Genomic DNA, 24,780 nt, shown 5'->3' with positions numbered 1-24,780 from the left:
CTATATATTGTACTGGGATCTGTTAATATTAAAAAATTCTTAGAGGTAAATGAGAATACTGATACAACATATCAAAATCTCAGGGACACTATGAAGGCAGTATTAAGAGAAAAGTTCACTGCATGGAATTCATTTTTTTAAAAGAAGAAAAAGTCAAGAAATAAATGACCTAACATTACATTTCAAAGCCCTAGCAAAAGAAGAACAAATGAACACCAAAAGTAGTAGAAGACAGAAAATAATTAAAATCAGAGCTAAAATCAATGAAGTTGAAATAAAGAAACATTTGAAAAATTTGACAAAATAAAAAGTTCATTCTTTGAAAAACAAATAAAATTGATAAATTTTTTTAGCCACACTAATCAAGAGAAGGAGAGAGAAAACTCAAATTAATAACATCCATGATGAAAAAGAAAATATCACAATGGACACAACAGAAATACAGAAGATAATTAGAAACTATTTTGAAAATATGTACTCCAATAAAATAGAAAATCTTGAAGACTTCAACAAATTTCTAGAGACATATGACTTACCCAAACTGAATCATGACAATATGCACAAGTTAAGCAGATCAATTTCAAGCAATGAAAGAGAAGACAGCATCAAAAGCCTACCAAACAAGAAAAGTCCAGGACCAGATGGATTCCCAGCTGAGTTCTACAAGACCTTCAAAGAAGAACTAATACCAATATTCCTCAAATTATTCTATGGAATAGAAAAAGAGGGAACACTTCCAAACTCATTCTATGAGGCCAATATCACCCTGTTTCCAAAACCAGACAAAGACACATCAAGGAAAGCAAACTTCAGACCAATATCTCTAATAAATATAGATACAAAAATTATCAATAAAATTCTGGAAAATAGAATACAAAAACATTGAAAAAATAGTGCACCATGATCAAGTGTGGTTTATCATAGGGATGCAAGGTTGGTTCAACATACAGAAATCTATAAATGTAATTCATCACATCAATAGACTAAAAATAAGAATCATATGATCACCTCAACAGATGCAGTAAAAGCATTTGACAAAATACAGCACCTCTTTATGTTCAAAACACCAGAAAAATTAGAGATAATAGGAACATATCTGAACATTGTAAAAGCTATATCTATGCTATGCCCAAGGCCAACATCATTCTAAATGGAGAATAATTGAAAGCATCCCTCTAAAAACTGGAGCAAGACAGAGATTCCCTCTTTAACCACTTCTATTTAACATAGTTCTTGAAATTCTAGCCAGAGCAATTATACAGATGAAAGAAATTTAAGGGATATGAATAGGAAAATAAGAACTCAAACTATGACGATTTGCCAATGACATGATTTGATACTTAAGAGGTTCTGAAAAATTTCACCAGAAAACTTCTAGAACTAATAAATAAATTCATAAAAGTAGCAGGATATAAAATAAACACTTGTACATCAAATGCATTTCTGTACTTCAGTGACGTATCCTCTGAAAGAGAAATTAGAAAAACTATCCCATTCACAATAGCCTAAAAAAAAAATTTTGAAATCAACTTATCAAAAGAGGTGAAAGACCTCTACAATGAAAACTACAGAATGCTAAAGAAAGGAACTAAAGAAGACCTTAAAAGATGGAAAGATCTTTCCTGTTCTAGAATAGGCAGAATTAATATTGTCAAAATGGTCATACTGCCAAAAGCACTCTACAGATTTTTTTTTTTGAGAGAGAGAGAGAGAGAGAGAGAGAGAGAGAGAGAGAGAGAGAATTTTTTAATATTTATTTTTTAGTTTTTGGTGGACACAACATCTTTATTTTATTTTTATGTGGTGCTGAGGATCGAACCCAGTGCCCCGTACATGCCAGGCGAGCACGCTACCGCTTGAGCCACATCCCCAGCCCATACACTATACAGATTTAATGCAATTCCAATAAATTACCAATTAAATTCCTCATAGAAATAGAAAAAGCAATAATGAAATACATCTGGCAAAATAAGAGACCCAAAATAGCCAAAGCAATCCTTAGCAAGAAGTGTAAGGCAGGTGGCATCAGTATACTAGACCTTAAAAAACACTACTACAGAGCAATAGTAACAAAAATGGCATGGTATTGGCACCAAAATAGACTTGTAGACAAATGGTACCGAATAAAGGACACAGAGACAAACCCAAATAAATACAGTTATTTCATACTAAACAAAGGTGCCAAAAACATACAACAAATGGTGTGGGAAGACTGGAAATCCATATGCAGCAAAATGAAATTAAACTCCTATCTCTCACCATGCACAAAACTCAAAGTGTATTAAGGACCCAGGAATTAGACCAGAGACCTTGTACCTAATAAAAGAAAAAGTAGGCCCAATCTTCATCATGTCAGATTAGGACCCTACTTCCTTAACAAGACTCCTAAAGTATAAGAAATAAAATCAAGAATTAATAAATGTGATGGATTTAAACTGAAAAGTTTCCTCTCAGTAAAAGAAACAGTGAGGTGAAGAGAGAGCCTACAAAATGAAAGAAAATTTTACCATGCATGCATCAGAGCACTAATCTCCAGGATTTATAAATAACTCAAAAAACTTAACACCAAAAAACAAACAAACAAACAAACAAAAACAACAAATAACCCAATAAATAAGTGGACTAAGGAAATGAACAGACACTTCTCAGAAAAAGATATACAATTGATCATTAAATATATGAAAAAAAAATGTTCCACATCTCTAACAATTAGAGAAATGCAAATCAAAACTACTCTAAGATTTTATCTCACTCCAGTCAGAATGGCAGTTATTAAGAATATAAGCAACAAAAAGTGTTGACGAGGATATTGGGGGAAAGGCACACTCCCCCATTACAGGTGGAACTGCAAATTGGTGCAACCAATCTGGAGAGCAGTATGGAGATTCCTTAGAAAACTTGGAATGGAACCACCATTTGACCCAGCTATCCCACTCCTTGGTTTGTACCCAGAGGACTTAAAATCAGCATACTGCAGTGACACAGCCACATCAGTGTTTACAGCACAGTAGCTGAATTATTCAACCAACCTAGATGACCTTCAATAGATGAATGGATAAAGAAACTGTGATATATATATACACAATAGAATATTACCCAGCATTATAAGAGAATAATGTCATGGTATTTGCAAGTAAATGGATGGAGTTGGAGAATATCATGCTAAGTGAAGTAAGCCAATCCCAAAAAACCTAAGGCCAAATATTTTCTCTGATATATGAAAGCTGATCCATAATGGAGGTGAAGAGGGGATCATGGGAGGAATGGAGGAACTTTGGATAGAGCAAAGGTAAGGGAGGGGAAAGGAGAGAGCATGGGGGTAATAAAGATGTGGAATGAGATGGACATCATTACCCTAGGTACATGTATGAAGACACAAATGGTGTGATGCTACTTTGTGTACAGCCAGAGAAATGAAAAATTGTATTCCACTTGTGTATTCCACTTCTGTATTCCACTTGTGTATTATGAATCAATATGCATTCTGCTATCATGTATAACAAATTAGAAATAAATAAATAAATAAGTCTAAAAAATACATAAAATTAGTTAGAATCATGAAAAAACAAATGATGAGGAAAGACAAAACAAAATACTTAGGCTTTACACAAAACAGTTAATATAACAACAATCAAAAAAAAATTCCATTTTGGCCTTGCAGAAATATTTAAAATGTAGATACCTATTTTATGCACTCTTGAACTTACAAAAACAGGAATGAGCTCATCTTTGTAGTTTTTGGCTTTTGGATCTTGGTAGCACAGGACAGATGCATGAACTGACCTGGTTGCTGAGGAGCAAGGTGGTACCTGGAAGTTGAGGTGCAGATTGGCAGCTGGTTTGACGGTGGCTGGTAGCAGAGATGTGAGTTGCTCTATAGATACCATACATTCTAGCAGAATCCAAGGTTGGTTTTAGGGATATGTTTGCTGCAGGTAGGTGCTATACTCTACCACAATATTATGTACTCTTCTCTGCTCTGCCCCACTCCTATTGCAGAAGCTAGAAGGAAGAGGGGCAACTCAATCGCCTTTAGTTCTAAACCGTGTAACTACACAGAATTATAGTACTGCCCCACTTCAAAGTTGTCCCCCATGATAATATTAGCAGGTGTCTCTAGGTGGGATAAATCTTTAAAAATTGAATTGCTTCCTGAGCTATAAGCTTAGATGTGATCTCCAAAAAATGGCTGCCCACCACAGTCTCTATTAAAAAACAAGTGGAGTACTTCTTATTCAGTGGTTGAATTCTCAGCTCCCTTCCCAACTTAGTCTGAATTTTTCTTCAGCTGTCTCTAAAGTAAGCTTATGAGCTTTTCCTCTCCCACTTTCTCCCCCTGTGACCTCTCCCTCCAGACCTGTCCAGTTGCTGGTTCTGGGTTAACTAATTCTTTTCTGTTATTTGTTGCAGTAACCAGAATTTCCAAGTCCTTCAAGTCTCTGATCTTCCAATATTGATAATAAGTGCATTCCCTTTGCCACCTATGTCTTTAATCAGCTATTTTCTCTCTACATGAAAGAGCTAAGATAGGCAGCCTGCCTTCCCTCCACCATCTTGGATTCCCCTTCAGATAATTTATTATGACAACTGTATATATCTCTAGAGCTACAACTGTGAGCATTTTTTCTGCTTTCAGAGACAATTTTTTTAAAGGAAGTCTTAGAGATCTGCACTTATTTCTCACTCCCCTTCCATTTAAATCTCTACTAGAAACTACTGAAACTCTTGTTATAAGATAACCATTGAGTTGTTACCAAATCCAATGGACACTTTATTAATTTACTTGAGCTCCCTGAAGCAATTAACAATTTTGATCTGTCTTTCCTTCTTGACATATTCTTCTCTTTGTTTTCCTCTTAATTCTCTGGCCTTTCATTTGGAGCCTCTTCCTCTTCCTATCCTTTAATTTTTTTTTTTCATATACTCTAGTCCTCAGTCTACATTTCTTCTCACTCTATAAGCTCTTTCTCTGGGCTTACTTACAAAGTATAAGCTGATGATCCATCCAACTATATTTTCAAGATAAACTTCATTCACATGCTTCAGTGCTGTGTACCTACCTGCCAGATGGACACCTCAAACTGTGTTTGTCATTTTTTTTGTCACTGTAACCAAAACACTTGATGAATATCTCAAAGGATAAAAGACATATGTTTGATCAATGGTTTAAGAGGTATAATTCTATGGTCTTCTGGCTCTATATATTTGGTCCTGGTGGAGGAAAAACTGCTCAATTCATGACATCTGGGAATCAGAGGAGGGGAGGGTGAAAAGACAAGAAATACCCTTTCAACACATGCCCACAGTGACATACCTCCATCAACTATGCCCTACCTCCTATAATACTACAATACACTCCCAGTCGTCCTTTCTCTTGCTAATAAAGTAATGCACTGATGATGTCAAAGCCCTCATAATGCATCCATTTCTCAAAAGTCCCATCTGCTACATTGGAGATACAGCCTTCAACACAGAGTCTTTGGGAGGCATTCCTGATCCAAATCACAAAACAAACTAATCCCATAATTTTCTTCTAAATTATGTAGTGGCTTTCTAATTTGTTCAGAATAACATACAATGTTCTCCCATCATAATCTGACCTCCCTAGCTTAATCTCTTCTCTTCATTCAACAATGTGAGCCCATTTGGACCTCTGTGTATTGAGTGTATAAGCCAGAAACCTAGAATCTTCCTTGATTCCTCTTAATACCTTATTGCCCTCTTGCTTATCTAACTCATTACCAAACCTCCACTTCTGGGTAGATCTTCTATTGTCATTACCCCACCTCCTCCAATCTCATAATGCTAATTTGAGATTACCATGTCAACTTTCTACATAGTCTCTCTGTTTTTAGTTTTGCTCTTTCCTGGCTCTGCTCTTTACAATGTAGGCTGAATGATCATTTGCTGTTCCAAATATGAATATATCACTAGAGTGCGTAAACTCTTTTTCTGGCTCATCTTTGGTATTAAGATAAGGGCCAAAATTCCACCTTTGCTGCCTCTCCCACCACTTGTGCCACTGCAATGACACCAACATTTCAGCCATTCCATCACTTTGTCACTTTGTCCCATCATGGAGCCTTACCACACATTTTTTTTTTTCTGCTGCCTTGATGGTACGCCCCGCCCCAAAACATCTTATTAATTTCTCTTAACTCCAGTTCACATTTCAAATCTCAACTCACGAAAGCCCTCTGTGACAGTCCATGTGTGCTGACATTCCTCATACGGTTGTATTATACCACTGTGTTCTTTTTATTATACCACTGTGTTCTCCAGTTTATTTCTATAAATTTATTGGCATGATTATTTGACAAATAACTCTACCCCATCAGACTATAATTTCCAAAAAAGACAAAATACCCATTGTTTTATTTTGTTTTTGTGTGTGTATGTATGTGTTCATTATGGTATCTTCAACATTTTATATATATATATAAATAACTGGCCTGGGTGCTTGGGAGCAAGGTGGTCACACAAACATACACAACACACACACACACAACACATACACACACGTGATGAGGTGTTCAGTTAATATTTGTTTAATGAATTAATTGTGAATAATTCAATAACAGCATTTGAACAAAAACATAAAAGCTAGACGAATTCAAAGTAAGCTCTCATTCTGAGTTTCTCTAAAGTATATTAAAATCAGACATATATTTGTAGTTTTCTTAAATTTTGTATATTCTGTGATAAATAACTCTCAAGTGTTTATATTCTATGAGAAGAAAATGCTACATAATAATTTGAACTATATAAAATATTAGAGTTTAGTGTTATTTACATTTTTGCTGCCTATTGAAAATTAAATTTAATTAAGATAAAGCACTCTTAAAATAATGAAACTGGCTTTTGAATTATTCAAGTGCTAACAATATTATATGTATACAATGGCTTATTTATATTTTCAAAAGTTGAAATAGCGAACAATATTCTTTATTTCTGCTTTTTTATTTTAGGAGAGAGATAGGGTGTAATAATAAATCATATGTATTTGATTTGGAACTTTCAAAATTGTCACCTGAGATATTTAAGTGGATATTCCACTTGAAACTGGCTTTTTATCATCCCACAGGGTTAAATGGTTGTTTTTCGTCTCTTTCCTTGTGTGTTGTTGGTCTAGCACCTTGCCTGAGAAGTGCTTCACTGCCACTTGGATATACAAAATTGGTAGTGTTTAAAGATGAGCCCTTGAGAATATCGTATAAATGAGTAGACCTGAAATTTAATTTTAGCAGGTAACCATAGGAATCTATAAGTGCATAGGTGGATGACATTTAAGCATTGTTTTCTATTGAGCAGTTAGATTTGCTCCATTAGCTTCTGGTTTTAATATAAAGAATCCAGAAAATAAAAGACACTAGTAATATTCAACCAAGAAAATTATGCACAGATTTCAAGTGGCACAGTGAGAACTGCTTGAACTAAAGCAAGAGAGTAACAGCTATATTGTTCAGAAGTAATTTAATGTGCACCTAATGGAGATGCATGCTGCCTGGATATAAATACTTTAAAAACAAAAGCCAGAAAATAAAAGGAAAATAAAAGGGAGTGGGGGAGACCTGAGTGAACTTGAATGTTAAAAAAATAAAGGTAATCAAAGGTAGGAAAGATGCATGTGAGATACTGTTTAAAGCATCTTTACAGACGAACATTGGAATGATGGCGGTACAGAGGCAAGGGGATGCTAAAATAAGAAAATCTAAACTAGAGAATGAAGGGAAACCTGTACATCATATTACAGTAAATGAGATAATTATCAAATACCAAAAGAACAAGATAATAGTGAAGGAGAGAAAGATGACTAAGGGATGGGGATGGTAATTTAATGAAACACAGGAAGACCAAGCTGGGTCCAACAGATAGCCCCTATCATGTATTATTGAGCATTCATATATATGAAGCATTATATTAGCCTGTCCTAGGGAAACCTGAGTTTTGTGAATTTTACTTTCACAATGATACACTAGCAATCACTACTATCTATAGGTAGTAGAACATTTGTCGTGGTCCTCCTTTATGGTATCTTTCATTTATTTTGACCAGAGTGACTCTTCAACTTCACTACAATATAATGAGACATGCTTTTAAAAAATATATCTAGATGTTGTTCTGTTATAGACCTCATGTTAACTGACGAAAGGCCAAAACTTACATGTACAAGTAATGACAAGTAATGTACTACACAAGCTGTAGCAATTTTCTCCTCCCTCGGAATGCTAAGCTTTTTTTATATTTGTTCCAGTCCTTCTGGATGTTAGCCAAATATAAAATAGTATTTGGTACAGACAAATATTGTACAAATTTGTCTTTTTGTCCCAAATTTCTGATGTATGAATTTATGTCGCCACTAAATCTTTCTGTACCTTCACTTTCACCTGTGTGAAAGTAACAATCATGCCCCCACATATCTCTAAAATCAGTTAGGGTGAATGAGACCTACGAGAGTGATGTAAACCTTTCCAAACACACATATCAATCTGGGCACAGCTGAGCCTGACTCTATAAACCATCTTGCAAAGTGCTAATCCACATAAGTCAATGCTTTCAGTGCCAGAAAACTCTCATCTCCTCCTCTTTTGGATTGTAGCCAACAGAGGAAGTTCTAGTACATGAAAAGGAAGGGTGTCTTTCTTAGTAAGCCCTATGGTGGTTCTGAAAACTTTTATCCACCCCTCCCTCTACTCAACCCTCACCAGCATGGAGCTTAGTGCATAATCACAGGCTCAGTTTTGAATTACAATGAGGACAGTGGCTAGAATACAGTGTGGTTACAACTGGAGGTCCTCATGCCTGGCTGTGTTCCCAAGCACTCAGCTGCAGCCCTTGAGCCTCAGCTTCTGACGAGCTCTAAGAGATTCCCAGAAAACTGCTCAAATGTCTGCATTTGCTGGCAAGCATAGCTCCAGGCATATGGTCAGTTTTAATGGCCTTGGGAATCCTCCAACAGGCTTTAGAACTTGAAAGGGCTAGGTGGTTTGATTATCATTATATCAACCAGTCACTCAACATTTTTGACCCCCTACAATTTACCAGGCACTGTGCCTTGCACTCTAAGGAATCAAAAGAAGAAAGTCTATGAGTTTTAGGCTCCACAGATGAAGATGAGATAGATATGGCAAAGCACCTAGCAAAGTAACTACCATTGCAGTTATGAATGGTACTAATGAAGGTTGAAAATCTAAGGAGAGCATGCACTAGAATAAGCAGGGATGCCTTTCCAGAGAATATGAGACTGGAACTGAATTGCAAAATTTGGATATATTTGGAGTAAGTGGAGAGAAGTTAAGAATCAATAATATAAACAAAATCTTTTTTTCCAAAAAAGAAAATAAGTAAGAATAGTAATGTGGTAATGAGGGTGACAAGATTCAATAAAAAAAATTGTTTTTCAGTCATCTATTTAACCACACTCAGAGAATATTAGCTGTAAAGTAGCCATTATACTAGATGATGAATATAAAGTGATTAGCAAAATAGACCAACTACTTGCCCTCTTAGAGCTTACCTTGTAGTTGGGAGGTAGTTAACAAATAGTAAGTCAGTAATAGTAAATCAATCACTTATTTATTAAAATGAAATAATTAATTCTAAACTGAAGGATGCGATGAAGGAAGTATCCTGATGCAGGAGAAATGTGGAGACCTGAATAGGCACTTGGGAATGGCTAAGAAGAGCCACTCAAATTGAAAACTGATGGATGATAAAGGTCCCATCACTGAGAGAGACAAAAAGAAGCATATTACAGGCAAAAACAACAGGATACACAAAAAGTCCCTAAAAAGGGAAAAGCTTGGCATATTTAATATACTAAAAGGAAGCCAGGGAGGTTGATTGCAAAGGGCCTTAGTGATTCCTTTGTAAATATGTTTTTATCACAAGACATGCAAGATTCTTTTTTTTTAAAGGAGAGAGAGAGAGAGAGAGAGAGAGAGAGAGAGAGAGAGAGAGAGAGAATTTTTTAATATTTACTTTTTAGTTATCAGCGGATACAACATCTTTGCTTGTATGTGGTGCTGAGGATCGAACCTGGGCCGCACGCATGTCAAGCGAACACGCTACTGCTTGAGCCACATTCCTAGCCCCATGCAAGATTCTTAATATCTCAATATTGAAGTACTCATACAATTGGTACTGAGAGTTCAATGTTTGTTGGCAATGACTTTTCACATTACACCTACTACAGCAGGCCAATAGGAGAAGTGAAGACAATGAATGTGATCTTGGTCATGTGGAATGTGGGAAGTGGTGTGCTTAAGTACATCATATTTTAAAAAGTTTGATGCTTGAGTTATTCATAAGAATTGGTTAGTTTGATGGTGTGAATACTTGTAATACTTTAGCTTAAATTATAATGTACATATTTTGCATATTAAGAGATAACAGTGCTGGTGATCCATTAATTCTTAAGATAATATATTGAACAATGACCATATTGCAGATTGAGTCCCTTATCATTGTTTTTCATTTAGGTGAAAATGGAAGTGATATCAGAGTACAGATAGGGTTAGACTAGAGAACTATAGTTTTGGTGATATTAGCTGTTTTATGCCTTTCTCAAATATCATCTAATACTCTTAATATTAAACTCATTAAACAAAAGTAAATAAGCCACAAGAGAAAAAGACAAATTTCTGAAGCATGCTTTTTAATTTTTTAAAAATTTGTTCATTTTAGTTATACATGATAGTAGAATGTGTTTTGACATATCATACATAGATGGAACATAACTTCCCATTTTATGGTTGTTCATGATGTGGAATTACACTGATCGTAAATTCATGTATGAACACAGGAAGGCTATGTCCTATTCATTCTACTGTCTTTCCTATTCCTATCACCCCTCCCTTCCCTTTACTCCCCCTTGTCTAATCCTGTGACATCTAAAGCAGTTGACTTTAGTGATTCAAAACTAACTCTTAAATAACTACATGTGTAAAGTGTTTATGTGTGTATTGTGTGTGTGTGTGTGTGTGTGTGTAAAAGTGATTTGAGCATCTGATTCTTAAATGCAAACATATGAAAGAAATTACTAGGACATATTTGTAATACCTAGGGATTTTATGCACAGTTTACTACCAAAAAGAATTTTTTAAAATCCAAAAGTGAAAGTAATCCCATTATTAATACATTAGAAGAATAAATCTAGAACATTAAATATATTGATTAATATTCTACAAGTCTCAGTGTATATGTATAGCAAACTGCAAAGAGAAGATTTTAAATTTTTCCAATGGATTATTTCCTTTTCATCATTTTGTATTGTTAACACACTAGCAAATTGAGAAATTGGATGATAATAGTTGGATTTTTATTCTATCTTTTATGCAAAACCTTGAAACCTTTCATAAATTAAACTTCTTACTGCCCCTGGGAAAACACAAAATGCAGAGCAATTCCTGTGGCATCTCTTGCCATTTCTGTACAGGCCAGACATTTAGTTCTACTTAAAATATTTAAAATAGAAAAAGATGAATCCTTTGGCCATGCTTAGAATGTAAGGACCCTGGTCAATCAAGACTGTAGAGCATTAATACTCTGCCAACTTGGACTGCATTCACAGCAATATTGAGGCAGTTTGTGATTCTCTGATTCATATCTGTTGTTAGATTGCATCCTTTTAGTAAAAGAGAAGTCCTTTTCATTCATATATGTGTACACATAGAAAAGTGAAGAGTAAACCTGTGTCAAGGTGCTCTAAACTTTGTAGTGCCTTTTAAAGAAACATTTAACATTTTACAGATCTTTTGTATTAGACTATGCTCTGTCTTAACTCTGAACAATCCATTGTATCAAATGGCATCTTCAATGTAAACAGAGGTAAATATGAATAAGGTCCTCCTTGGGAGGTAGAGCTGTTTGAGAGTTCTTTTTTATTTTGCATATGGTATATGGTTCTGTGCCCTATTTCTGCCAATGACACATAGGAAAGTTAGTATTTATTCTCTCTTGATGTTTTACTGGCATCTTTGAAGTGTTATACAACAAGCATTTACTACTGGATAACTAAGCACTTCTACCCTTTGTTTCTTTAATTAACGTATTGATCTACACTGAATCTATAGGATCAAGCTTATTGAGACAGACTGCCTATTCTTCCCCCAAGAGATGGTTGCTGGTCTCCTCATGTTTTCAAATAAAAGGCAGACAAACCTGCAACACATGGAGCCCAAAGATTTCATAAAGACTTTGGCATTAGTACCTTACAGATATTTCAAAAATAGTTGTGCTTTATCACTTCTTCTGTGCCATCACATATAATGAGTCTTTTAAAAAGACTAAATACAGCTCTCTGATTTTCATTTAATGGAAGAAGTAATAAAGTTTAATTGTATACTTGAACATGGGGTGTCATTTCCAGTACTTCTGATCAATAATTCATCGATTGCTTTTGGCTCAAAGTAATATTTGAAAGAAAATATAGCCAGTGGGAGCTTATCTCACTGTAGCTTTATCATCTCTATTAATTATGCTTTTCCCAAATTTGGATCATTAGGCTACCAAAGTGACAGCAGATGGTGAGCAAACGGGACAGGATGCTGAGAGGACCAACACAAGAGCAAAGTCCCTTGGAGAATTTGTTGAAAAGCTTGCCCACGATGCAGAAGGTATTAGAGAAACCATGTTGTAATCATTATTTGTCTCAACAGAAAATAGAGAAAAGAGATTATAAGATTCTCTTGTAAAGATGCTATTTCTAAATTCAAGGGTTGAGTTTTTCAAAGTATTTTGTTAAAATATTCAAGAACATTATCTACTGAGAACCTGTGACCTACAGTGGTAAATGAATGACAATAGCCAATGACTTAATGATGATAAGCACAGAATAGTGGTAAATTCTTGAGGAATGACGATTACAATTAAATTACTCATGGGAAAGCTACGTTTTGCTATTTTTGTGTTCAAAACTATTTAAAATATTTTAAATTTTTAAAAAGGCTTATTTGATCATCTATTCGGTACATGAAAGCAGCACTTTAATTTCTCAAAATGGCCTTTCAAATACTTGGTACAAGATTTTAATGAACATCTGTTGCTTGGGATTTGGATGGGCTACTTCACAGAAGCTCCCCTGCATTTTGTCCACATTTCCCTAGGAGTTAGTTGTTGGCAACTGCCAGTATGATTGAGAGTTAAAGTGGAGACCAACTTTGGGCAAAAGCTCTGCTGAGACCCAATTGATGAAAACAGATAATGCCCACACCACACTAAAATAAAACTAGCTCTTAAATGTCTGTTAATATAAGTATGTGTGCATGTTGAGAAACTTTTTAAAAAGTAGGGTTTTTCTCTCTAAAAATTAAATATTTTTTATTGCTCTATAACATTATGCACATTAGATCATTTGCTTTGTAATATAGTTTAATAAATCAGGAAAAAGATCTAAACTTCAAGGCAGATTCTATAGTTATCACATACAGGAAGATTCCCCGTGGCAATTAGGAACAGAGTTTTAAACATGGCAGAATCTAAAACAGAAGTTACTTCCACTAGAACAATCTCAGTGAACTCATGTGTTTTATCCTCTGTTAGATGAGATTGGTATGCTTTCCCTGGGATTACTTTCCATGAATGCCACTTAAAAGTCCCCTTCCCCAAACAGCAACCATAACAACAACAACAAATCCCAGGGTAAGCATAGCAGTTTCCCTCCATGTGGCTCCCTGAAGATGCCAGTTAATGTTCTAAGATCTCTCCTTTCCTTCTGTCTGAAATTTCAAACACCCAGAACCAAGATGCTATGCTCATCCCAGAGACTCATTTTAAAAATTATTTCAATGAAATATTGGTACATCAGAATAAGTGCTAACACATGCACTAATAGACCACAGTGTCATTACTGCTCATTTTCTCTTTTACATTGAGTCCTCCACCCGCCATCACACAGAGACACGTATTTGTGGACTTTTTTTTTTTTTTCTGCCTGGCCAAGGCCATTGTACAGTTTGTGCCCCACACCAGACACTAGTGGAGACAAACTGGAGATGATGTTTAACATGGGTTTTGCAAACTTGAGATGATGTTTAATATGGGTTTTGTTCAATGACCATATTCTCTGACTTATTACACTGAAAAAAAAAATGTGTCTTTTTTCCCAAATTGTGCATTGGTCAGATGATCTATCTAGATGAGACATCTTTTTCTAATTCATGTGAAGTTACATGGGATTTTTGTACCTGAGGAAAACAGGGCACTGCTCACTTCTGCCAGCAAAAACTATTTGGCAGAATTAATGCAGCTGTTAAAACTGAAAGCAAATCAGAATATTCCAGTGATGTACTAAATTTTTGCTAATATGTAAATAGGTTATACAACATACTCAGACTCCCCCTCCCACCCACCAAAACTACAGTAGGGAAAGTCATGAGTAATTTTGCATTTTATTAGTGGCAATAAATTGCTATGGAAAAAGTGAATGCTTCAGCCTGGCATTTGTCCACTTTGGTTTTATGTTTAGGTAGAGGGAGTGAGCACTCACCTCTCCCCCACTTTAAGTCATGGCCTCATTATAGATGATCAGCTTCTCTTCATCCAAGACCTTGTACCCCACTCTAATTTTATAATATCTTCTCTGATATGACCCTCCATTAGGTCATGAATATTTTACACCATGCATTATTAGAACGAATGAATGGACATAGGTGAACCCCATTAGTGTCAACGCCCTGACACATAATAGCACCTGAGGTTAGCCACCCTTCTAGGCTGTTTCTCAGGTCAGAGTAGCAGTGTTCATTCTTGATTACTTTACCTATCACAGGATTTCTTTCAGATTTATATACAAAAAACATCCTGGCATATCCTGAAGATTTGGCTTATTTTTATTTAGGGATACTGTAAACTCCGGAGATTCTCTTCATTTTCTCAGCTTGGAACTAGATTTAGGGACCATTGTTTAGAACATGATGACACACCTTTTTGCATAGTAAGACTTTTCCTGATTCACATTAATCTTTTCCCTTTACTCCTATTTTTTCTTATAGGAGAATTGAGTCACCATGTTTTAAAGACATTTTTAATTCCTTTAAATTCTCATATGAAATAAGGCCCAAATAAATGAGTAAATTCAAAAGCTATATTTATTTCACAAATATTTTCAGTAACTGTGCAAAAGAAAATATATTGCAGTGACAACATATACCTCTGAGTAAGAGATTAAATAACACATTCATCTTTAGTATTAAAATGCTCAGAGAAGTTTTAATCTCACATATATATAAGTAGTAGAGCAAGTAAACCTCTTCTATTAAAAGGCTTGCTTTCTTAACACAGCATCATTTTACTAAAGCCATTTTTGTGTACCCTATTAATTTCTTTAGTTCTTTACATAATATTTTAATTAAAAATAAAATGATCTGCATTTCAAAACACGCAGCCATTTTTAACTTTTCCTTTTCTCTCTCTGATGTCATTCTTTTCTGCGTAAGTTTAGCTTTGAGCCTAAACCACAAGAGAAACAGTGAAATTATATCCCATGTTCTCCCTTCTCTAGTATGGCTTGTGCTCAGACCTAAATTAGATCAAATTTCAAAGAAATATTTTTATCATTTATATACTCATTTAATAAAGAAAAAACATGGCTTTTGGAGATTAAGAAGTGAGATTTATCACTGTCACTTTTAAAGAGTGAATATAAATGATGTCTGTAGTTACTTATATGCTACAATTGGTTTACATCAGCTTTGCCAATAGGCATGTGCTCAGACTAAAGGATAAGGCTGTCCATAGGTATAGCCAAATCTACGTCAGATTCTACTTTCTTGAAATTTTAGAAGAATAAAATGTCTCCCATTTAATGATTGGCCCTCTAGTATGCCTCCCATATGGTCTACTGGATCAGAGAGCTTTCAATTAATCAGTCCATGGTCACAGTGGCCCCATAATAGATATGACACAGCCTGGGGGATACTTCATGAGCATGTGATAGAATCTTGGGAAGGTTCTTTGACCTATTTCAGGATGACTATTAGAAATGCTCACCCTAACTAACTTCTAGGAATATAGCACCTGAGCAAGGATTTCTTCCACAGGGCTAGGGGTGGTTCCTAGGAGTATTCTTTAAAACACACGATTCAAATTTTTCTGCAAATTAATCTATTGCTATCTAAGTATGTTCTGACCATTTGAACAAATATATCACAGACTTGTGGGCTTAAAAGCAAATTAAATATCTTTTTCATCTTTCAGAATGCTGATACATCCAAAATTAAGGCACTGGTATAGCTAGTGTCTAGGGAGGAGCCCCTTTCTTATGTGCCAAGGGCAGTTTCTTGTTATACCTCACATGGTGGCAGGGTCAAGGGAGTCCTCTGCAACCATTGTTTGAGGTCACAACCCGCTTCCTGCCCTCATGATCCAATCAACTCTCAAAGGTCTTACCTTTATCTACCATCACAACAGAAATGGTTTCAACCTAAGAATTTAAAAAAAAAAAATTTTTAAAACCCATAAACCTTATGTCTATAGCAATGGCTATAGGAATAAGGTGTTGACTGCAGCAATTTTCTTACCAAAGACATTTATATGAAAAGGAAATTACAAAGGTGCATTTGGGAAAGGATAGAGATTGAAACTAATTAAAACAAAACAAACAAACAAACAAAAGAAACTCCATTTCTTCTACTAACCCAGTACTCCTTGCACTCCAGCATGTGTCAGAAGCTCCTTTAGGACTTGTTTAAAAAACACCAGATTACTGGTCCCCTACTCCCAGAATTTCTATTTCAATAGGCCCATGGAAGGCCTGAGAATATGCATGTCTAACAAGTACCAATGTGATGCTGCTGCTACTCAATGGGGGAACAACATTTCAGATCCACTATACTAACTAACCCACCATTTCACCACCCATTCTGGCTAGTATACTTTCCTAACTATGTGCATCTGCTCAGGAGCTTTGACCAGTATAAATCAGAAAAAATCTCTCCAGAAATGAAATGCTCAGGATTTATTATGTTTAAAGAAGTCTTCAGATACCTTCTTGAATATGAAAATATATATATGCCAGCCCAGACCCCCATCCTATGGCTTTTCATATATAATATTGTAGAAATAACTGTTCAGCAGACAAAGAGTTCAGAAAATATCTCCCTTCAGCTCACCAAATTAATGTTCAATAGAACACTTTTCAAGCAACTTTAGTCTAAAATTAATGGTTAGAACTCTGTAAAATGTTTCAATTCACCAATTCTTTAAACTTTTATTTGACAAAGAATTCTTTTTCCAAATGAAATTTTGCCCAGAACACCAACTTATAAAACAGATTCTTGGCAGAATAGACATTATTTGTAGAATACCTGAAGTACCTGGAGAATCCTAATATTCCAACAAATACAGCTTGAAGCTCCATTTAATGCATAATAAACATGGACTGCTAGGATGGATGTCACTGCTGGAAGGCATCTTCAAAATCTAAGCTATACCCTTGTCCCAGACCAGTGCTCCTTCCCTCACTCCTTTCTAACAAGGAATACAAGAGTACTTGTGGAAACTCAAGGGCAAGTTCATGTTCAGAAATCTCATCACTTAACAGTATTTCTATATTCAGTATTTTAAAACAGACTAAATATGACGGTTTTACCAGCAATAGGAAGATCTCTTGTTTTCACTTCCTAGAACTAGTCTGCACATCTCATTTTTTACTTTTTCTTGGAAGAGAATTTGACCCACTGCTTTGTTAGATTCTTTCCTTTTGAGTTTTGAAACTGTTTTAATTCCTGTGTCCCCTAAAAGAAATCTAATATGGAGAATTATGTCACATTTCCCTCTTTGTTGGTGATTGTTACACAACTGCCTCTCTCTTTCCCAGCAGGAACACCTCTGGCAAATTACTTTCCACTTGGAGGTGGTGGTAAGGAGCAGATGTTGAATGCCACTTTTGCTTGTGACACTTTTGTTTACTAATTTGCAAAATTTGTTTTACCCCCTGCAGCTGTAAATGAAAAAGCCATAAAACTAAATGAAACTCTAGGAACTCAAGACAAGGCCCCTGAGAGAAATTTACAAGAGCTTCAAAAAGAGATAGATCAGATGATGAAAGAGCTGAGGAGGAAAAATCTGGATAAACAAAAGGAAGTTGCAGAAGATGAGTTGGTGTGAGTAGTTCCTCTATTTCTTCATTTGATAAACTGAGCTTTTAAAATTATTTATAGATTTCTAAATTTCTATCACACATTTAAGCAGATGATAATTTTATTTTGACCTGGAAATGTTTGCTGTTTATTTATTTTTCATTTAGTTACTAAGGTTATACTTACTTTGCTCTAAAGTGAATTAAAAGCATTTTTTTCCTATTTTTATAAATAATCAAATAAATGATTTTTCCTCGTATTGTCCTTTTTATAATTAGATTAATGGATTTTCTTTATTAATAGCCTATATTAGGGGCTTTTAAACTATCAATAAATTTTTGTTTTAATAAGAATACTTTTGGATAAATAAAATTGTGTCTTAGCCAGACCATCCAAATACATGATTCAGGAAATTCAGGTAAGTCAAACCCAAGCAATTCCCAGATCACTCAGTTGAAAGGAAAAGAAATGTAGGTTGAAATCATAACATTACATCGGCATAACAAAAATAGAGTTCTGTTCATAGTTTCTAAGCAAATATGTCAATATTCATCCAGTATATTCCCGTTATAGAGAAAATGTCCCATTTTGGTGACAGGGGTGGGGTTTTTTGTTGCTGTTATGTGAAGTAAATCATAGAACTCATTTCATCAGTCATGTTCTGTGAATTACATGAGGACCCCACCAAATAAAAATAATATCTTACTAATGAATTTCGAGGTTGGGATTTTTTTTCTTTCTGTTTTAAATTATAAACTATGTGCCACTTTCAGGGGCCAGATTTCAACTCGATTTAGTACAGACTGAATCTGCCTCACATGCTTTTGTTTCATGCTTTTTAATATTAGCGTCTCTTGGTTAACACAGTTTAATACCAATAAGTCCTGAGGCAGTGACATTATTGTCTGTGCTTGGGCTGGGTGGTTACAGAGCTGCAGAAGGCCTTTTGAAGAAAGTAAACAAGCTATTTGGAGAGTCCAGAGGCAAAAATGAACAATTGGAGAAGGATCTCAGGGAGAAACTGGCTGACCACAAGAACAAAGTTGATGATGCTTGGGACCTGCTGAGAGAAGCCACAAATAAAACCAGAGAAGCGAATCGCTTATCTGCTGCCAACCAAAAAATCATGACTGCTTTAGAGGTGAGTGTTAGGCGCTTTCAATAGACTCTCGGGGATGGGGAGTAGGGTGGAACAGTAAAGTTGATACACATTTACGACCATCAAGAATGACAACTCTGAACAGAGACTACTAAGCAGAACAGAAAATGATCTTCTCTCTCTCTCTCTCTCTCTCTCTCTCTCTCTCTCTCTCTCTCTCTCTCTGTGTGTGTGTGTGTGTGTGTGTGTGTGTGTGTGTGTATGTATGCGTTGGAAAGAAATAGAGAGTGAGAGTCCTTAATGACTATTTTCCATTGAATCAATTAAAATTCAGATAACTTAGGCTATGGAATGTTTTTAAAGACAGCATGATACAGTGAAGATGCTCTTTCCTGGGAGTTAGGGGACTTGGATCTCAATAATGAGTGCCACTAACTGTTAGATTGTACCAGTCAACTTATATCTCTGAGCGTCAGATCTCTTACTCTTCCATGAGTGCATTATATTAGAGCATACCTAGAGTATTTTCAAATCCCAATGCCATATGATTTTGCAGTTCACCAACGTAACCCACAAATTTGATTCAAAGATCTGGCTGCCAAAAATCATAGAAGTCTCTACATTTTTCAACGGAATCTGTGCACATGAGCAATAGCTCACTGAGAAACCAGAGCTGGAGAAAATCCTGGATTCCCTTTCTATTTGCACTGTTTTCCATGCAAATGATAGTTTTAAAGGGACTGACAGGAGCAGATCAATTCTGGGTTATTTCCCTACCTTTCTCTCAAAGAGATCTAGAAATTTTAGGCAGCCCTTTTGCAGAGGCTTTCTCAAAATGTGCCTTGTTCTAGAACTAAAACAGATTCTTCCAGTGTTTTCTTTCTTTTTATTTTTAAAAATTTCTTCTTTCTCTTAACATGATTAATCACTTTCCCTACAACTAAAGTCAGTACATAGGATGGCACAATCCTGTGTTTGGTAAACAACTTTCTTCACAGAGACAAACCAACCTTAGCTGATTTTGAAGTATTTGACCCCCATAGATCTGAATAGCAGCAGCACTCCATCCCTACTATCATAGAATTCCATCTTTGAGGATAAAACAACACCCTGGCATAGTATATGCTCTCAAAAAAATGTTTGTTGAATGCCAGTGATGATTGAATTAATGAGCCTGGATTTAAAAAAAAAAATCCACTAATGTTCCTTTGTGTTAAGAAGTAAAAGGATGAACTAAATTTTTAAAAAAGCAATTTATGGGTCCCTCCTCTAAGGTATAGCTTTGTCATTCTTGTAGAAGACTGAGAAGGCTCACTTTTTTATAACTGATGTGTCTAATCTTAACCAATTTGTAGTCTACTGACAAGCTAGCAATATTCAAAAAAAAGCACCATCTGGAGAGGCTGGAGCCCAGGCTGCCGTCCTGTCAGAGGCTCCAGCATGACTCATTCTGCTTGGTGACACACCAGTGGTGCAACTTATTCGGAGGGGCACCTCTCCATTTTATGGCTACAGTTGAAGAAATTAAAATGACCTGTGTGGAGAGCATGATAAGCATTCGAGAAGTATTTCAAGAAGAGTTATAGTGGCACATAAATGGTGCTTTCAGCTCTTCCTCCCTTTTCCTTCCTCCCTTTGCAGAGGCTTTTAGTGATGTTTAAAACTAAGAGCCATCATTCTTGGATACCCCAAGAGACTCCTGTAGCTTATACAGTCAGTACTGAAATTCTATGTCATCCTTTCTGTCTTTTGTTTTATGTGCCACTATTAACTAAAGGCTTGTTTAAATATTTATCAGATAAAATAGCTGTTTAATAAATTAACATGAATAAAGTACAAATTATTTAAGGTTGCTTGTGTCTACCAAGGGTTTTGCCAAGCTACCTAAAAACATCACCTGGAAAGTCCATACACTCCAATTGGGAATCTGGTTAGTCTGCTCTTGTGTGTGGCCCAATGTCCATATCCTAAAATTAACTGGGTTTATTTGATGCTCATCCAGGCTTGGGAACAGTGGATACACTGTACTCATTAGATTAAATAATGAGCTATTTTTCAAATAAACCTCCATTGTGTTAGTGTCTTCGATGAAGATGATATAATTAAAAGCCAACTTGGATGGTTTATATTTATTTTAAAGTGGTAGGCATGCATTTTTTATTATTAAAAACTTTATTAATTGAAATTCATTGTTATCTGCGTGTACAAATATGCCACAATGAACCTACTATTATGTATAAATATTATGTACCAATAAAAAAAAAAACTTTTATCAAGCCCCTTACTATATTCAGGAAATACGCTGACCACAGAATTTATCGTAATGGCTCTCAGTCACCATGATGTGGTCCTCAGAGTAACAGTATCAACATCAGCTAGAAATGGGTCAAATATGTGATTTTTCATGCCACTATTAACTTGTGCTATCAACTCAGAAATTTTGAGGAATGGGGTGGGGGGTCCAGCAACCTGTTTTAAAAAATCCCTCCAGTGAATCAGATGGAGCCTGAAGTTTGAGAACCCAGATATAAGGAATAAAACACCATTGCTGATAACTGTCTAGTGGGAGATACACACAAGCAAACCACTTATACACTAGAGCAGAGATCATGGAGGTGAGCAAAGGGAGCCTCAGATGTCCCCAGGTTCTCAAGGGGCTTCCGAGAGGCTCTGATACTTGTACCTAAAGGACAAGTGCTACTTAGTAGAAATAAAAAGAGAAAAGCATTACAGAAATAGGTAAAAGCATGAGCTCAGGCATGGAAAAAGAAAGGTTGGACATTTGAGAAAAAATTCGGTGGTTTGGTAGAATTGGAATGAAACCTGAATGGGAGTAAATGTGTAGACAACCTTCAAAGATAGGCAGCCACCAGAGCTGGAGGTGCAGGAGATTGCATTGCGAGACTAAGCCAGAGAGACGGGATTTTTATTCTGAAAACCGAAATATGGAGTCATGGCTTAAAATCACACTGGGGAAATTTGTGAAGGGTTGACATAAACTGGAAAATTGGCTTTGTATTGGAACAGTGCGAGTTTAGCCTATGAAAGTGGGCTAGGTAATACTTAAATGTCTGCCCCATCAAGCTGCTGTTGGTAACCAGGGTATTTGAGGTTGAATAGGAACAGTTCTTGGCCTCCTGGAACTTAGAAGCTCCTGAAAAATTTATACATTTTTATTCCCCCACTATGTGTAATATTGTGATTAATACTGACTGAGTCAGCAAAAGAACTCCAAAAATTATGGCACCATACCAAAAAAAAAATTGAAAGGAGAAAACAGCATGAGCACAAGCTTGGAGCTCTGAAAGTGTAAGGTGATCTGAGAAATGTCAAGTGCAGCAGTGCAGCTCATTCATAAGCCACATAAAAGTCTGCAACAGAAGATGGGTCTGGAAATGGCATTTGGAGCCTAAACATAGAAAACTTTGAATGCAGACTACTAGAGGTGACAGAGTTAGAAGGGCATTTCTGGTGATGGAGAGAAAACTGCAGGGACTGATGGGCAGAAAGAGATGAGGTGAGCAGAAGAGTGAAGCAAAGAATGTGTATTGAACCATCTGTCAGAACCTTGCTGAAGAAGAGATTGCAAAGAAAGAAAAGAGTAAGTTGCTACCTAAAAGGTAAGACAGGAAGGTAGCATTTGTTGGTTCCTGAAAAATCTACCCCCTACAATAACGGAAGACAGGGGGTTAGTGTTCAACTTGCAAAACTCTGGAAGGAATTAAGATCTAATTAGTATAAGAAGTTAAAAATAAGAATATAATCAACCTTGACATTCAAACAATGATTTAATAATTATGTTCATGGCATACTGAAGAATAATTCTCTCAATACATAGGTATTCCTTTTTGTTCCTTAAATATTCCATTTCGTATCTTAGGTATTTTACATCCTACATCATTCTCTGTCCATTTATTCTTTTTGTTTATTTTTTGGCATTCATTTTTTCATTACTTAAAAGGATACATTAATTCACTCATTCATTTTCTCCTTCCTGTGTTAGTTAGCTTTCTACTGCTGTGACAAAATACCCGAATTAATCAACTTCTAAGTTTTTCTTGGCTCCAAGTTTCAGAGGTTTCAATCCTTGATTGGTGGGCTCAGTTGTTTTTAGGTTTTTGAGGGGGCAAAATATTATAGCAGAGAGTGTATAATGGAGAAGTTATTCTTCATGGCAACCAGGAAGAAGAAAGGGAGAGAGAGAGAGACAGGAACTAGGGTCCTAATATCCTCTACAAAGTCATGCTTGCAGTGATCATACTCCCTTTCTCAGGCTTCATCTCCAATGGTTCCGAAGCTTGCCATTGGCTGGTGAACAAGCCTTCAACACATGGTCTTTGATAGCATTTAGGTTCAAACTGTACCACACCTCCAGATAAGCCATGAAGAACATGTCTTCTTTCTGACTCTATCATCAGAGTATAAAGCAGCTCTTGGCACTAAAGCAAAACAGACATTTTTTCCAGTGAATGAAATTTCATAAAGCAAAGAAACATAAATGTTGATCTCTATAATTTTATCAATATGTGGGAGCTCCAGATCTCTTTCTTTGTTTCAAAGCTAGATTCCATCAATGTCTGATTTGAAAATTAGCCACATCTAAAATCTCTTTAACCTTTACAGGATTATTTCTGCCTTAGTATGACAAAGAACATATTTTGATCTTCACAGGACAATGGGCTCTTTAAAGTTGCTCAACTAGAGTTTTACAAAAGAAACTCATAATTTACTAAGCCAAAATGGGTGCAGCTCTTCATTTAAACCACATGTGAAAATATTCTTCTCCCTACATTGGTACAGCACTTTAAATTACCTTGACTCGCTAATACAAACAAGCACTGTTGTGACCAAAAAAAAAAAAAAAAGATTCTTGACTTTCTGCACACAGTAGAACTTTAGAGAAGTTAAAAACTGAAGACTAAATTGATAGTTATATAGCAAATGTCAGACTTTCAGAAGAAAAGATAAGTGGAAATCAGGGATATAAGGACTGCCCCTGCATTTGTTGTCTATGAAGAGGGGGTGAAAAATCAAAACTTACCCTGAATTACCCAGAGATGAGAGTAGTTGAAAAAGCAAATGTCACTGGCAAAGTTTCAAATCTCATTTTCATTTATTTAACTGAAACCATTTATTGAGGAAGTTCATCTAACTACTAGAGATAGTGATAATAAGACTTTGTTTATAGGACTTGTAATAGTGAGGGAGATAGTCACTAAACCAATAAACAAGCATGTGATATGGCCATAGAGTTTTGAAATGTGGGATGATGTGTAGTACATGGGTTTATGGATATATATGATCTGTGATATTGCATGACACTTCCAATGTGTCATCCTTCATCTGCAATGTGCAGCTCAGGAGGCTGTGCCTTCTCATCAGTCCCAGCATAAGTATCTATGATACATTTCTATCTCTGATGTTCATTAAATAACCTATGCTTTTAGAAACCCCAGAAGAAGAAATCAAGCTAGTTTTGTTCTGCATAAAAACTAAAATAATTGTCTACGTTTCTATGGTTTGTGGCCACCCTATTGTATATGATTCAGCTTATTGAGTGCTAGGAAGAATAATGAAATAAAGTAATTACTACAATGGTTA

General features: G+C 35.7%; 1 protein-coding gene across 1 annotated transcript in view; it reads left to right on the top strand.

The window, feature by feature from the left end:
• Nucleotides 1-24,780, top strand: part of Lama2 (laminin subunit alpha 2) — a 572,217-nt gene that overhangs the window by 438,537 nt on the left and 108,900 nt on the right. The window contains exons 35-37 of the mRNA XM_078019194.1: nucleotides 12,506-12,617; nucleotides 17,942-18,104; nucleotides 19,011-19,221. Coding sequence (XP_077875320.1) covers nucleotides 12,506-12,617; nucleotides 17,942-18,104; nucleotides 19,011-19,221 — 486 coding nt within the window. The remainder of the gene's footprint in view (nucleotides 1-12,505; nucleotides 12,618-17,941; nucleotides 18,105-19,010; nucleotides 19,222-24,780) is intronic.

This window comes from Ictidomys tridecemlineatus, chromosome 8, assembly GCF_052094955.1.
Source record: "Ictidomys tridecemlineatus isolate mIctTri1 chromosome 8, mIctTri1.hap1, whole genome shotgun sequence".
Taxonomy (NCBI): Eukaryota; Metazoa; Chordata; class Mammalia; order Rodentia; family Sciuridae; genus Ictidomys; species Ictidomys tridecemlineatus.
Note: the sequence above shows the minus strand (reverse complement) of the source record. Positions and strands in the feature narration are given on the sequence as shown.